Source organism: Musa acuminata, chromosome BXJ3-11 (assembly GCF_036884655.1).
Source record: "Musa acuminata AAA Group cultivar baxijiao chromosome BXJ3-11, Cavendish_Baxijiao_AAA, whole genome shotgun sequence".
NCBI classification, from domain to species: Eukaryota; Viridiplantae; Streptophyta; class Magnoliopsida; order Zingiberales; family Musaceae; genus Musa; species Musa acuminata.
Window position 1 is genome coordinate 7,514,359 of NC_088359.1, and position 17,290 is coordinate 7,531,648.

General features: G+C 35.6%; 2 protein-coding genes across 2 annotated transcripts; both read left to right on the forward strand.

The window, feature by feature from the left end:
* The first annotated feature begins 2,709 nt into the window (after positions 1 to 2,709).
* Positions 2,710 to 3,723, forward strand: LOC135652356 (uncharacterized). The gene has a single exon (XM_065173199.1). The coding sequence runs from the start codon at positions 2,710 to 2,712 to the stop codon at positions 3,721 to 3,723; it is 1,014 nt and encodes a 337-aa protein (XP_065029271.1).
* A 1,085-nt stretch (positions 3,724 to 4,808) lies between these two features.
* LOC103974972 (peroxisome biogenesis factor 10) lies at positions 4,809 to 11,956 on the forward strand. The gene is made up of 11 exons (XM_009389877.3): positions 4,809 to 5,034; positions 5,131 to 5,162; positions 6,685 to 6,774; positions 7,830 to 7,924; positions 8,044 to 8,248; positions 8,459 to 8,528; positions 8,692 to 8,770; positions 8,895 to 9,028; positions 10,130 to 10,227; positions 10,521 to 10,612; positions 11,708 to 11,956. Exons 1-11 carry the CDS (start codon positions 4,848 to 4,850, stop codon positions 11,808 to 11,810), a joined length of 1,185 nt encoding a protein of 394 aa, XP_009388152.2. The 5' UTR covers positions 4,809 to 4,847; the 3' UTR covers positions 11,811 to 11,956.
* The last annotated feature ends 5,334 nt before the right edge of the window (positions 11,957 to 17,290 follow it).

The window sequence follows — 17,290 nt, forward strand, 5'->3', positions numbered from 1 at the left end:
CGATTGGCATTAAGTATGCCATGTAAGGGATTTAAATGTGATATTTTCTGAAAATAAAGATATAGTAGAAATAAATAACCTCGAGCGACTCGACCAATCACACTAAGCCCAAAAGATAGGTAACTCTTGCCAGTCATAACTTGTGATTCTCATCTTGTTCAACCTTCGAACTACCGTGGTATCGAGGGACTCGACCAACCATTATGTTTGGTTAAGTCAACACCATCGTTACAAGATGAGTCTGATTCGATGATGTAGCCTCGAGGGACTCGACCAAGCATATTATATCCTCAAGTCACCGATGACATCTCTATATCGTAGGCAAGATAGCAAATTACGATATAGGTGAGCCTCGAGGGACTCGACCAACTAAACCTACATCAAGAATCGGTCCCTACCTATAACGATGGAAGGCCACGTGGGTCAATCTAATTACCTCATATTTATCGACTTAATATTATCGAGAGAGAGGATTTTGATTTTGCATATGCTATCATGTTATAAGGCTCACACTTATTTTATTCTCATTTGCGTCATTAATAATAATGTTAGCTTGTCTTAGCTTATTTATTGATTTGTTAGGTTCCCTGAATATAAAATTTTGGAATAGTCCACCCGTTTACAACTTCTACCAAACATCTGTATAATCAGGTCTCTCGCCAGCTCACTCGTATAAGCACTTAAAAAATCCATCTCTATGGTACGACCCTCATCCGTCGATAACTAAAGTTTTTATCAAATACAAAATTCAAAACATACATGTCATGTCAAATACAAAATACTATAGATATCAAGGATAAGAAAATGCTTTGATAGGCCATGTTACTAGCATTGAATGCTTCAATTGTTTTACTTGGGTTAGAACACAATGATTATAACGAGATATTTTGATTGATCATAATTATCGTACTGAACATTTAAATGCTTTATAGGGCTATAGTGTCTTGGTCAATCATGATAGACGTGCCGTACTCTTTAGGACACATTGAGGACGAAGAAACACTTCGGTATATTTAAAGTTATTCTATTTATTTTTAACTTTCTTTTAAAACAAAATATCATCTCACGTTTCACACTTTTCTTTTTTGGCTCACCAAAATTTGAGATTCTTAAATTTATTTATTTCGAAATAGGATATATTTTGATTTTTATGAAGTAAAAAAATATATGGCAAGATCGAGGAATTAAATTCTAGAAAGTTTTTATTAAAAGTTTTGAGAATTAAAGTTTCTAAAAACAAAAAAATATCCAAAATATTGTACTTTAGTTGTTTTATAGCTAAAATGTTTAAAATTAATTTAATTTTTTTATGTTAGAATAAACAAATAATAAAATAATATTTCTCAAATTTGGATTTGAAAATCGATCATAAACACAAATTTTAGGTTCTAGCAACACTCACAAGGAATAGCAAAAACATATATTCTGTTTTTTTAACATCAATCTTATTTTGTTAGTGGAAATAATTTAGTTATGTTTAATTAAACACACAAACAATACACAAAGGTAATATTAATTTACAAAGAACTAATAATTACTAAAATATTAACAAATAAATAACTATGAAGTGCAATGTAGTTAATATCAAAATTATAAAGAATGGTGCACAATTAATTTTTCATGACAATTATCAAACAATTAATCATTCATACATAATGTCAATATTTGTGATTAATTTTTAAGACGATTAGCTGCTCGCTAGATTTTTAATCAAATTTTTAGTAAAAAATTAAAACCTATCGGATTTAATTAAGAATTCTAATGAAAATATAAATAGAAAGTTGTGGTAATAAAATTCCAACGAGTGTTGGATGCTTTCTAAGACAATTGATCCGATGAGAGTTTCAAACCTCATACAATATAATATGCTTATACCAAGAACCGATAATAATAATATTTGATGCCTACTTATTAAATATCGAGGATTTAAAATTTCATCTAATAATCTTTTATATCAAAGACATTTATGGTGATATACTAACGAAATATCATTCAATAAATCTTTACTCTTATAATTTAAAGGTTCGAATACTCATTCGATAAATATTAGAGTTAAAATATTAGTCTATTAGAAGTATATTATATCCACTTATCAATTATTTGTACACTTTGGATATTAGTCGAATTCACATAATAATAGTTGAGGATTTGAAATATATTTGATAGTTTTTTATACTTCAAATATTAGCTTGATTATAATCTATTGTATCCACCTACAAAAGATTAAGGGTTCGAAATCTAATCCGTTAAATTTTAATACATAAACATTAATATGATGATGATGTACTATACTTCGAGCTTGATTGGTAAACATGAGAAAGAGAAAAGTAATAAAGAAAAATATTACCTGATTTATATAAAATATAATATAAGCGACTGTTTTAGGTCCTTAATGAATTAGTAACCCATAAGAGTTACACCATCAAAAACATTAAACTAGGTTAAATAAAAATGGTCAACTTAGCACTGAAATGGAAAGACCAAAAAGAAAGAAAGAGAGAACAAAATGGAAACACAAAAATGAAAAGGAGTTAAAGAAAATTGCTGAATTTTTATCCCTCGATCACAATATAATTCTCTCTCTCTCTCTCTCTCTCTCTCTCTCTCTCTCTCTCTCTCTCTCTCTCTCTCTCTCTCTCTCTTTGTGTGTGTGTGTATGTGTTTGATCCCGTAATACGAATAGGAACACAGTGCAAGAAAGAGGGAAAGATGAAGAAGATACTCCGTTCCAGTAGTCGTGCCGAGAAACCCCCGGCCGAGATGAGCACGACTGGCGGTTCCACCGATGACAGCTCCGAGTCTCCGGCTTCCACCCCCTGCGACGTCGACGACCACAACGATCCCTCCTGTTCGAGTTTACCCCAGACCGTCTCCTTCTTCGCCCACCCGCAGCATGATCTGACGTTAGTCTCCAAGGTCGACGAAGTGAAGGGATCAGAGGGCGAGTGCAAGCTTTGCTTCGAGAAGCTGGATGCCACGTTCTACCACTGCAAGGCGTGCCTGCTTAGCTACCATCCGATGTGCGCGCAGCTGTCGCCCACGCTGACTGAGTCAGCGTCGCACCCGGAGCATGACCTGGCGCTGGTCCCGCATCTCCCCGGCGTTTGCCTCGAGTGCAAGGAGAGCATCAAGTTATGGCGCTACCGGTGCGCGCCATGCGGAGTGGACCTCCACCCGCAGTGTGCCTTACCCGGTTTACCTCTCACCGTCTCCTTCTTCGGCCACCCGCAGCATGATCTGAAGTTATCCTCGAGAGCTGATGAAGCGCAGGGATCAGAGGGCGAATGCCTGCTTTGCTTCACGAAGCTGGGTGCCTCGTTCTACCATTGCAAGTCGTGCCTGGTGAACTACCACCCGATGTGCGCGCTGCTGCCGCCCACGGCGAGCGGCGCTTCGTTCCACCCTGACCATGAGCTGGCGCTCGTCCCGCATCTCCCCGGCGTCTGCGAGGCGTGCAAGGAGGACATCAAGATATGGCGTTACCGATGCGCGTCGTGCCGAGTCGACCTCCACCCACAGTGCGCCGGTGTTTCCATAGAAGTCGGCGCAGGGAGCCTTCAGAACCAAGACCAGGAGAAGGACACAGGCAGCAGCTCTGGCCACCAGTTGCAGCGCCAGTGGACCAGACGGGGCCGTGTCGCGGGCAAGTTTGTGCTGAGAGTTGGGCTCAACGCAGCAGGTGCCAACGTCGGAGTACCGCTGGGGAACCTTCTCATCAAGTAGTTCTTCCTAGCCTTGTCCTTGCAAGGTGTTTGTTCTCTGTCCCACTCTCTTCTCCTCGTTTGGTGTAATAATAAGACCCCAACTCGTACTTGTAATCTTGCTTTTTCATTCTGTTCTATGATCCTTTTGGTTATTTGCTTAATATGAGAGAGAGAGAGAGAGAGAGAGAGAGAGAGAGAGAGAGAGAGAAAGAGAGAGAGAGAGAGAAAGAGAGAGAAATGCTGGAACACATGCTGATGTGGAACACATGCTGTCTTGGACGTGTTCTTGGTTATATCATGCATTAATTTTGGATAAGATATTTAGAGATCAGATAGAATTTTGATTAAGGTTGTTGACCTGTAGATTTGAAGTCATAACATTGGAAGATAGATGGATACCATTTGAGTTATCACTTCTTAGCTCTACTCTATACAATGGGATGAGCTCCTTAAATTCTAATCATATGTCTCTAATTACATTTACTTATTTTTAATCTATTTCTTCCACTATAATATTTTATAATAAAATTATAGTATTCTCGAAAACATACCAAAAATATTATAACTCTTGTAGAAGTCAAATTATTTTAATATTTATTTTTTCTAAATAAAAATATTTAAGAAAATATCCTTTTTGAATATGATTATCCATTTAAGAAAATAAGCATTCAAATAAATTAACTACGGTGTTTTTCAATATGCTTATAGTGTTTTTGACATATTTTCAACAAACTATAACTCTAATAAAAGACAACAAAAATAAATTAGAGAAACATTAAAAATGCTTATTATTCTTATGTATTTTTAATAATATAAAAAAAACATAACTGATGTTATAAAAAGAGAAAAAGGGAGTAGGAATTAAGTAAAGAACAGAACGCCGGTCGGAATATCTAAATAAAATATATTTCGTTTTTTTATATATATATATTATATATATATATACATATGTATATGTATATATATATATATATCTATATACATGTATATATATACATGTATATACATATGATATGTATATACATATACATATATACATATGTATATACATATACATATATATATATATATATATAGTGTTTTGGGGTTTCCGATCGCAGTAGCCACAAGCGAGGGTAAGGGCAAAGGAAAGGGAAAGAGATCATGAGAGGTGAAACGAGCGGCAGTGGAGGCGGGGAGGCCGGGCCGAGCTCCCGGTCGGCGGCGGCGGTGGGGGAGAGGAGGTTCACCCCGGCGGCACAGCCGGAGATCATGCGGGCCGCGGAAAAGGATGATCACTACGCCGCGTACGTCCACGACGCCTGCCGCGACGCATTTCGCCACCTCTTCGGTCAGCTGGATTTGCCTTCCTCTCCTCAATCCCCCCGCCGTTCCACATTCTTTTAAGTCAGTCGTTGCTTATTTGTGTGGTTGCTCTCTTGTTTAGGCACCAGGGTTGCTGTGGCATACCAGAGCGAGGCAAGTCTCGTTACTAAAAGATGCCCTTTTTTCTTCGTTTATTCGATTTTCTCATTGTTAGCTCAAATTAGGGGACTCAATACTATAGAAAGAATGAATTGAACAAAAGTTGCAACATGTACTGGATGACAAATCAAAAAATAGATTTCTTACTCACCTGTTGTTTGTGCATCTATTGAAATAAAATCTCTTTGTTGATTTGACAAAGAATCTGGGTTTGCACAATGAACAAGTATAAACAAAACAACTTATACGAAATTCACCTTGGCGGTTCTTCACTGGTGAACTTCCAGTTTTAGCTCACCAAAAAAGAAAGGTGATTATTTAAGTTTGGATGCACGATAGAAAAATTGGAGGCCTTGAGACTGCTCCGCGGCCTTCCATCCTCATCTTTATAATCTCTTGCTCATCTAATGCCATCGGGTTTGTTTTCCTCAAATTATTACGTGGTTATTATATAGGAAGGCCACTACAGGCTCATGTGAGTTCCGAAAACTTGGGGCTCCTGTTGTAAATCTTCCTATCCCTCATCCAAGATCGTTTATCATATGTAGTAGATTTGGACTTGACATTCTAGGTACCTGCATGATGTACTTTTGCAGAAATCATGGCACAAAGTTTTTAATTAATCAGTCAATTTCTTGTCTGAGTTACTGTCAGTTTGCTTTTGGGCTGCTTTATCATATAAAGAGAAGCTATTAATGTAAGTTTAACCTAATATCACTTCATCTCTTATTTAGAATGGTGTAATCGAGAGATAAATGGAAGAGAATATATAGAACCTCCTAAGCGATTGTATACATGAATCGAGATACTCACCAGGTTCTGTTATATCTTAGGCTTGTCCAAAATCATCATCCCATTTTGCAAAGAAGATTTACCTAAATACTTTGATTTTTTATGTAAGTTAAGCAGTTTTTCCTTTTATATTGTCTATCATGGGTGATGGGTTTATCATCTCATGCCTTACAAGAAGATCCGTAACTCGCTAGACTTTGTTCATTTTAAATTAAGCATATACATGAATCGAGATACTCACCAGGTTCTGTTATATCTTAGGCTTGTCCAAAATCATCATCCCATTTCACAAAGAAGATTTACCTAAATACTTTGGATTTTGTTTATGTAAGTTAAACAGTTTTTCCTTTATTATTGTCTATCATGGCTGATGGGTTTATCATCTCATGCCTTACAAGAAGATCCACAACTCACTAGACTTTGTTCATTTTAAATTAAGCATGCCAAGCGTCTGGCCAGAATCAACACTGTGACAAGTAATTTAGTTATATGGCTGTGTAGTTGTTTTCAGTGTTTGAGAAATGATGTTGACAATCAACATACTAATGCCTGGAACAATGGCTGCCTCTTTCTTATGCTAGGCTACTACTACAAATCGTCATAAAACAAATAAAGGAGTTCATTCCTTGGAATTTGGATGATACTATGATAGTACTTTACTCCATTCCATTCTCTTCATTATTGCAAGGGGTATCACTGTTTATCTTTGTTAAATATCCTGCAGATAAAGCTATTAGGCCAGACACTTTACTATATATTGACAACTGGTTCTGGACAGCAGACTCTGGGGGAAGAGTATTGTGATGTTTGTCAGGTATATGCATCTTGCTGCATTGATGATAATTTTGTTCTTTTGTTTTGCTGGGCAAATAATTGGCACTTGTTTTATTACTTGAATAAATACTTTGAGAGTCTCTTCACAGTGTGACACCATATACATTTATCATTCAGCACAGGAATATTTGAGCAAAATGTCATTTATAAGCAAGGGCTAAGAAATAGATTACTTTGTGAACTTCTCTCTTTATTTGATATTCATATTCACTTTTAAAGACAGGAAATGACACATGGTCCAGTCAAATTTTTTATTTTTGATTGAGAGGAAAATAATACAAATATATTATATGAGAGATACATTTCCGGCTTCTCAGTTGACTCTTCACATGAAGCCTATTTTTCAGATTTTAGAAGAATGTAGTTATAGATATTTAGTTCTTTCTTATGTGTGGTTCATGCTTTTGAGATGATAACACTCGTGCCTCCCTTGTAAACAGGTTAGTCAATTGGTTTGGATGTTTAATCTTTTTCTAACGAGGACATGAAAACAAAGTTGTTAAGATAAAATCTGAACAGTTGCTACGTATCTCTAGTTGATCATAATGATTTTGTCTTATTAAATTATTGTGAATTAGTCATTCTTTAGGTTCTTAGACTCTGCTAAGGCATTTTGATTAAAGATATGATTCTTGAATGTCCAGGAAGAATAATCATTTCCTTTCTTTTTCAGTAGGATCTAATCTATTTTGGAACAAACAGCTGATACTATTTACCTTTTCTTTATTTTAACTCATTGGACTCAGTACAGTAATGGGTTGCTTAATTGCCTATGACACTATATCTCGAATGAGAAGAAGTCCTTATTTGATCCAAGAGAAATGTTTTAGGACTGCCTTTTTCTTTGTTGATTTAAGAGATTTAATGCAAATGATGCCTAGTAGACTTTGCAAAGCTGGTTGAGTAAAATGTACTTACAAAATTAAATTATAAAGTAGAACCGTGCTTTCGCACATCCAAAAGTAATTAACAAATTTGGTACTTGTGGATATTTAAGAGATGAGCTAATCCTGACTTTGTAATTGGATCATTTAGGTTGCAAGTTCTTACGGATTGTCACCGACACCAGCAAGACGAATGCTTTTTATTGTATACCAGACTGCAGTTCCTTATCTTGCAGAAAGAATCAGGTCTGGTGGTGTTCTGTTTTCTCCTTTTTTGTTGCATTTGCTTATTGGACTACACAATCCTTGATGTTGTAAAAATTTCCTTAGGCTACTTGCCCCACTAATCCATAACTATCTTACAGCTCTAGGATGGCTGCCCGTGGTATCATTTTGGCTGAATCACACTTCGATGAGATTTACGGAAACAACAACCCAAGAAGAGCCCAAGTACAAATTTCTGATACTCCCGAGAGCTCATCTTCAGCAACTATGTCTTTATCAACTGTATCAAGGTTGAGAGAGAATATCCATGGTTTATGGTTGTGGATACTTCAGAAGTGGCCGTCGGTACATCAATAACACATCCTAGCTGTCTGCTGATATTGTTAATTCATTTTTATTTTTTAAGCAGTATCATTTATTATATATTCGGTCAGATGACAATATGTTTACAACATGTACTGAGGGTTTTTTTTGCTCTTGTTAATTGTTGGGTTAAACATTTAACTGAATATTTTTTTATATGAAGCATGAAATCATTATTTCTATCAAACGTAGGTGCTTCCATTTGCTCGTGAGGTTCTACAGTTGGCTCTTCGTACAAACCTAATGTTTTTTTACTTTGAAGGTAACTCCATGTTGCACAAATACTTGAACCAATCAGAATTTGCTTGTCTCAAATATTTAGTTCTAAAGTGAACTAGCTAACAAATAATTTAATTCTACATTCTGCTTATGTGTTTTTGCAACTTCATGCAATTAATTTTCTTTCTATCATGTGTGCTTTTCAGGATTGTATTATCATGTGTCAAAACGTGCAGCAGGCATCCGCTACGTTTTTATTGGGAAGCCATCAAACCAAAGGCCTAGGTACCAAGCCACTGAATTTAAGATGCTTTATAATATTTTTGTGTTTTGTTTACAAAATGTAGTCAGCATTTTTCTTAAATGTGATTATGATTTAGAGAATACTATCCTGGCATGCCTTCTGCAGATACCAAATTTTGGGTGTATTCCTGTTAATTCAGCTTTGTATTCTTGGAGCTGAAGGATTACGGAGAAGTAATCTGTCTTCAATTACAACTTCTGTTCATCATACATCTCTTGGAAGCCACCAGTCATCCTCAGGTAGGATATCTGTTCTCTGGTTATCTCTGTTTTTAAAAGTCATCTGATAAAACTTATAATTGGTTTTACTCATTTAATGCAAACTTATATGCTGTTCAACAGAAGGTCTAGAAAAGGTCTTAATTGTCTCAAGCAGTGCTGAATGTTAAGAGTTCATTTTGAGGGAGGAAAAGCAGACACTAAATCCATGCATCTTCTTCATATGCTTAGGACACCATGAACTTTAACACTTAAGGAGAATTTGGAGAAGAGATATTATCTTTCTATTTTACATCTTAAAGGTTGAAGATGGGAAGGTTATGAGCAAAATCTCAAGCTTTAAATATCTAAATGATATTGTCCAAAACTCTAAGGTTGGACAATTCAGTGTGAATATTGTGCAATGATGGAATTTGTCCAAAGAATTGGAGGGTCCAATTCTTCAAGACTCATAATATAATTAAATAAAAGGACATAATAATCATGTTAATATTAAGGTGGAGAGTGCTGAAAGTGAATATTCACAAGATAAACATGATGATACCAATACTAACATGATGATCGTGTTCATTAATTTATTGTAAAAAATGTACTGTTATTAAAAATAAATTTGTAGATTGTAAGATGACTTTTAGTGTAATAGTGAAAAAAAAAATTTCATGATTTTTTGCTAGGGGCCCTTTGTTTTAGATGGCCAATACTCACATGGTTTTAGATGGCCCTTTGTGAAACTAATCCTCCAGACACTAACACGGACTTGGGGACCGGAATGCTTTAAAAAACATAACCAAATAGTGATTTGTGTATTTTTCATTAGAAAAGAGGTATCTTTATCATTACTGATAGCAGAACAACTAACTGAACTCGGTGTTGTGAAGGGAAACATGTCTGTGTCCTTGATAGTGTGACATTAATAGCACATCACCATTTTCAGTGTCTTGCTTTCTTTTAGTTCTCTTGTAACCAAAGTTTCTCCAAATAATTCTCATTGTTTTTTACTGTATGTTTGACCAGTACTTAATTGAAGAAACAAATAGATGATCAGTTCAACTTAGCTGGAATTTTTAGCTGTCCATTTGTGCATCTGCCTATGGTAGTTTTTGACATATTAATGTACTGCAGGTCGAGATTTGCCTGTTCTGAATGAAGATGGCAATCCGATACCTGATAATAACTCTAATAAAGGCAGTTGGGCCACTGATTCCTTTGCTCTTTCGGAGGTACTATTCTTTCAAGCAATGTTATGTATGCCAGCACTTGCATAAATACACATTTGCAATAAATCTCAAATCTCTTGCAGTGCACTTTATATTGGTGTACGATAAACTTTTAAGTTGGTCATCAGAAAGCACAAATACTTGACTCTTGACAGAGGATATTTGTGATTAATATCAATTATGTGCTGCTATTTACATTTGGTGTTGTCTCTAAAGAACTATACAGAATTTCTTTTGCATCTAATGATATGATAGATATTGTTAGTGATAATAAGTTATTCTTTTTCTGGTTTCAGCCCCAGTCATCAGGTGGCATGAGCAAATGTACCCTTTGCCTCAGTTCACGCCAACATCCTACAGCAACACCCTGCGGCCATGTCTTCTGCTGGTACTCCACATATCTTAAATCTTAACTTATCCAGAAAGTTCTTGTTTTGTGTTCTCAGGGATATTAGATAGTCATTCTTGTAAGAATCAACATATCTGATAGACATCCAACATATGAGTTCATTATCCTGTGGTGGTTTACCTCAGGGACAGAGATATTGTAGGGTTACAAATGTGGGACCATCTTTAACAGAATTCTTTTTTGAACCAATTCACTTGTGGTAAGGCTTGGCATGTTACAGGTGGGTGTATTCTTTTATGGTATGTTAATTTGACAGTAGCTATAATATCTAATGATCTAATTGTAATGACATTATTATTTATTTTCATCTGAACACTTATTACACAAATATAATAAAAGCACTGCATGTGACAAATTTTTCTATGTTTATGGGTTCGACAATGACTAAACTGGATTATATGGCTTGGAATCAGTTGGTATTGATTTTTTTATTATTTTTTCAGTGATATCACATAGTACAAGTAGATATATTGCCAAGTACATTGGCATTGTGTCAGTCTCATAAGGTGTCAAAATGGATAGACCAAGATTTTAAATCTTGCCCTGCTCTATACATTATTGAGTTAGATAAACTTAAACAAAAATATTGATATGATGATTCTTGGATTTTCTTTTCCTCTATGGGGATTACCAGTTCCCAATTGTGTGTTTATGTGCAATGAAAGTTATGAGATTCAAGGTTTCCACTTGATCTTTTATTTTCTACTCCCCTCAGTTTTCTTTTTTCTAATGACCTTATTCTGGGGACACCTTTTGTGGGGTCTTCTGGGATTTGCTTTTACTGCATTCTATTTTCAAAATTTTCTTGAAAATGGTGACCGACTTTGATGCTTCTGTTGTTCTCAAAAACTAAGTTCTCTTTGAAGTAACAAAGCATCTCCTGTACAGTAGTTTCTTTAGAGATTGATCGCTATTGCTCATTAAAGACAATTGCAACTTTGTTAGATTCTAGCGAAATTTCAGAATTTTCACATATTTTCAAATTAGCTGTATTCATGCTTGGTGAGCCAATTTCAGAAATTTCAGAGTGCCGGTGTATCCAGTGGTTCATGTTGTTGTGTATGTTGCTTGCAGGAACTGCATCATGGAATGGTGCAATGAAAAGCCTGAATGCCCGCTCTGCCGAACTCCCATAACTCACTCAAGTTTAGTTTGCATATATCATGCTGACTTTTAACACCAATTGGTCCACAATGCAATTTGGAGAAGAAAAAAATTCAATTTTGTCTTCGAGGGAACTGGGGGAAGATGTCAATGGACAGGAGTCACCAGATGAGAGAAGCCAATCACCACTTCAATGGTAGAGTTATCTCAAAGATGTGCAAACTTGAGCAAGCTTTGACTTGGAGCAGTTCAAGAAGCATGCTGATGGCACTCAGGCAAAGTTGCATCTCGAGTCAGATCGACAAAAGGTCACGATGCTTGGATGATGATCGTCTTCATAAATTTTATAAAAATGTGGATTCATTTGCATGTACTAGTAAAGATTCAGTGTTGCAATCATAACAAAACTGTTTGATAAATGTAACTAGTGCATTTTTTTTTTTAAAATAAAACATAAAAACTATCTGCTTTATTGACTTTTGTTATGAGGAGATTTATCGAGCATATTTATCTGATGAATGGTGACTGGTGCCATCTTTTTGTAAAAGAGTAAAAAGATCTTTTTTATTGACTTCTTTCAATAAGATTCCCATTGTTTATTTTTTATGCATTGATGGCACTCCCCAACAAGGGAATCAAAGAAAAACAGTAATAGATAGAACTCTTTTTATCTCAAAAGGATAAAAGATAATTATTGGTATGTTGTTCACTTTATCATGAAATATTGTGCTTTGAGTATATTATTTTACATGTAAAATGCTATATTAATTGCAAATACAAACACATGGAACATCTAGATAAGTACTGCAACGAGGATAGTGAGGACAAGAAATAGATGTTCTGATGTGCACATCTGAGGAAGATGGCTCAACATTGATCCCTTCCTATACATTTCAAAACAATCAAGCAAAAAAAAAATCAATATTTGTCATGTTAATTACCATCTTCCTGTGGTTTTTAATTCATCTTAAAGTATCATAGCATTGATTTCTAATCCATCCGTCAACAAACATTTTGTTGGCGATTACATTTTCTCCTGTGTCGAATGGACCACATTGGCGTATGTCATGCACCAAAGTCAAAAGTCCTCGTAAACATTTCCTCTTTTTGCTTTAATGGTCGACTACTTTTGTTGTTTTCTGTTGCAGATGCCAAATCCATGTCGGAAGTCAAACAAGCAAAGAAATAATTATTGGACGAACTCTCATTCATATAATCGATTATATTTTAGTTGACAATGGGAACAAAACACTATGGTAAGACTGCAACAGTAGAACCCAATCCCACCACACAAATGACTTGGAAAAACTTCACCATTTTGGGTATTTTTTGGGTAATGATGCAAGAAATCAGAAAAAAAACAGAAGAACTTCACCTTCAAGTTCAAAATTGTTGAATATGTTTTCCTAGTTGGATCCCTACATTTCTAATGCTCATATAATAATACTGCAACTGTTCTTTTAATGTAAAAGAAAAATGAGAGAAATCTCTCTTTAGCAAAGAATAATCCAAGCAAAGCTTACATCGATTCTCTCTCTAGAAGATAGTTTTGGAGGCATGTGAGAATAATGATCCCACTTGGATTAAATAAAGATAAGGTGGCAAACTAGTGGTCAAATTGATGATATTGGCCGATAGTTTTCTCTGGATATCATGGCATCGAAGCTCACATCGATGGCTTTACATATAGTGCTTAGTGCTACAATATTATAATAAGAAGAAAAACATATTACAAGAAACAGATTTTAGCTCAAAGTTCTTCTTTTAGAAAAACCTTAATTTAATCTAAACGTTAATATCTTTTAAAAACTTGATAAGTTAAAGAGTGTTTCTAGTATTTTATATTTTTATAAACTCATAAATTTGTTGAATGGATGTCTGACTGTTATACTAAAAACCATTTTCAAACATGTAAAAATAATTTTTTTATACACATATTGATGTTATTATTTTTATTAACATCCGAAAACAAAAACAAAGCTCGAAGGACGATGATCATAGTACAACAAGTGGCACGAGTTAAGTCAAGACCATCGTTCACTAATTTCCTTGGTCAACTCTGATCTCCTGACCACCGTAGTTGGAGTTTGAACACCTCAACTCTTCTTAACTTCACTCAATACTAACTTAAGCTTCGGAATGGTTAGGTCGGAAAATCCTCCTCTCGACCTCGGCCTGTGTGCAGGAGTTCGACGACGAAGAAGTAGGTCACTCGCTTAGAGAGAAGACTGCACTTGGGAGATGAGGCTCATACTCAACCCGACCTGATGCTCGCTTCCTTCACCCGAGTATCCGTATGGACAACCTTGCATATTTGAGATTGGGCCGATCTAACACATCAATCATTGCATAAAGGTTCATTAATACTTTTAGTTTATTATTATTATTATTTTTGACCATTTATATTTTTAGCTTAGTGTTCCTACAGTCCAAACTTGTGAGGACTCGAAAGGAACAAATTTATTACAGCATTTATGATTGGTCTTTCTCTTTCTTTTAGTTTCAAAAGGTACGAACCCTACGTAATAATATCTTATAAATGGCCTCTGTTCATCACAGTTTCATGTACAGCAAAATTCCTAATTGGTACAGCAATTAGGAATTTTTGAGACTCACTGTTCATCACAGTTTCACGTAATAATAATATCTTATAAATGGCCTCTGTTCATCACAGTTGTTGTAACCTCTGTTTTTCATGCCCCCATCATATATTAAATTCCTAATCGGTACAGCAAAATTTCCTCAGTCTCGCCACTTCTCTGGAAATGAAAATTTTGAGACTGGTTTAGCAGTATCGTGACATTGTTTGCTCATATTCATTGCATCCCAAGTACTTAATCAATCGATGTTTCTTGATATCTTCTCTTGCATGCGTGTCTGCTTAGAAAATAAGGACATTTATTTTTTTCATGCCTTTCATGGTTTTTAGTTAGCTTGAAATTTTGACTTTTGGCTAAAACATTCTGATCTTTGTAGTCTTTGTTACTATACTCTCTCTATGGAGATATTCAAAGTCAAACTTTAGTTTACTGATTTGATTTGCACCATCATAATCGTACCTTCGTGAGTCACGACATCTTAACAAGAGGATCGGGGGACGCTTCCTTAACACGAGAGATTAAGATTTTTCTTTCAATCTTGATCCATTAATTTAAGTGATCTTATGAAAGTATACGAAGAGAGGAGAATGATCTAATTTTCTTTACAGATTATCAATCTTAGATCCGACGATTACGTCTGTAGATTAGATAAGGTTTATTCTTCTGAATAAAAATAAAATTAAATATTATTATATTTAATTTTATTTGATTTTAATTCTAAAATAAAATATTTTTTTTATATTATAAATAACATGATTACATATTTTATGCTAACAACAATAACTTTGATGCTTGGCCTTGATGGTGCCGGAATGCCTGGAACCCTGTCTCCACGGTGGTCCCATCAGCTCCTCAGCCCCAACACCATGATTATTTCGGCATCAGGATGAGTTTGGCTGTTCTTCCCCCGAGTACCACTCCCATGCCACGTCGAATGTTCAAGGTGGAAGGAGTACTGTGGAGAATGGCACCATGGGGGTGTGTCGGCACGGCAGTGTGCGCATTGTGGTTCATTGTTTGACACTTGCCGAACTGTGTCCTCCTAAGAGACACTGAAAAAGGCTTTTGCATCATTTAGTTGTGGATGTGTATGGTTTAAGATTCTGACACTGCCTCACCTTCAACCCTTGGACGTTCTGAAATTGTACCTGCTTCTTGCGATCTTCCTTTTTGTTTTGGTTGGATGGATGGATGGTTGGACGGATTACTTGTTTGATTCACGGAAACAATGGAAGCTATGGATGAATATACTGGATGCTCTTTTGAGATATTTAATTCTCAGCTTCTTTCTCGTTAGCAGATCTTGTGATGATCTCCCATTTGCCTTTGGTAGTAGCCAAATTTGCTGCTGCAATTTGGAACCAAGACAAGGAAAGTTTCGATGCTCACACATCAATCAGCTACATGGTTTTATTACTCTGTTTCACAACTTGCTTTGCAGAACACATGCGTATAGTAGATGGAAGGGAGTGAGAATCATAAGATCAGGAGAATTTTTCTTTGTTCTTTTCTTCGAGGGTCACTCAGCATGATGCCAAATGGTGGGAAGAGGAAGGAAGTAAGCAACCACAAGGAGGAGGAGGAGGAGGTGTAGTGGCCAAAATGTTACTTTCACTTAGAGCAAATGGTGGTAGCTGGGGTGAAGTAATTTGATTTAATGAAGCACTTTCCAGGTCACAAACTCATCATTATGTACTGATGATTTCTGAGTCCTTTTTCTTCCCCTCTTTGTGTGGCTTTGACATGAGTAGAAGAACAATTATGCCTTCTTCTTAAGCTGATGGCTGTCGACTTCTCAAGATAATGCAATCCAACTTCCACAGTCATCATCATGTCTTTAGAACAATAATGTCTTCTTCTCTGTGTCATTTTATAATCCTTTCAAGACAACACCTGATATGAAATTCTCATGATAGAATATTGCAGACCTCTGATCACAACTGACATCATATTTTACCTTTGTTAGGCACATTAAATGGGAGGAAGCCTGGGAGAGTGGAATCATCCTATTTAATATTTCAGGCTCAAAGCAATCTCCACCTTCTCTCACTATCACTCATTGGACATGTGAAAAGAGCCACTCTCACAATCCTTTTTTTTGTCTTTTGACTTGTCTCAGAGGACATCACAATTTCTTTTAGGATGATCTTAACTTTTAGATCACACTCCCGAGTGGTCGTCCGTCGGAGGATCTGTTCTTACTTCACTTCATGTCTTGAGAAGATCATTAAAATTCTAACATGCAAACAAAAGACAAAAAAAACATCATCTTCTTACAGATGTGTCAGTGTTGTGGGTTCAACAATTGATACAGAGGTCAATATCTTAGGCATCTTAAAATTTGCTTCAGTATCAGTAGAATGGACCCAAAATGTTTGAGTTAAGATTGTAGATGCTCATAAATAGGGGCATTGTTTATTAACACTTTTGCAGGCACCAGTTGATGAGGGTATTAAACCCAAAGGCTAGGATGAGGGGGCACCAACATAGCCAGCCCCCACTATGCATGCAAGAATAAAAGCATCAAAGCAAGCTTTCACGTATAAAGAGGTTGCTGTTGGAGCATTAACCTTGATTTCTAGGTCGTGTTTTTTATATGCCATGCCATTTGAGATGTGTAAAATAATACATATTAAATGTGAGAAAATAAATTAACTTGATATGTAAATTTAAATATATATTATATAAATTCAAACTTTAAGTTTTCCTCGCCCCCTCCCTTGTTCTTTATTTAGATGGGACGAAGATATGGATGGAGACTCATATGTTTTTTCTCTATCATCCTTAATTATTTTTATTTAATAAAAATTTATTAAAATCTAATTAATAATATTAAATTTTATAATATATATATTCAAATATAAAAATATAATAATACTAAAATTTATGTATAAAAAAGATAGAGAGAACCAATAAGGATAAAGTTAAATAGTCATCACGATGAATGAGGAGA

Coding starts and splice junctions, on each gene's coding strand:
- LOC135652356 (XM_065173199.1), top strand. CDS start 2,710: ATGAAGAAGATACTCCGTTCCAGTAGTCGTGCCGAGAAACCCCCGGCC.
- LOC103974972 (XM_009389877.3), top strand. CDS start 4,848: ATGAGAGGTGAAACGAGCGGCAGTGGAGGCGGGGAGGCCGGGCCGAGC. Junction 7,925..8,043: donor TATCTTGCAGAAAGAATCAG/GTCTGGTGGTGT, acceptor ACTATCTTACAG/CTCTAGGATGGCTGCCCGTG. Junction 9,029..10,129: donor AAGCCACCAGTCATCCTCAG/GTAGGATATCTG, acceptor AATGTACTGCAG/GTCGAGATTTGCCTGTTCTG.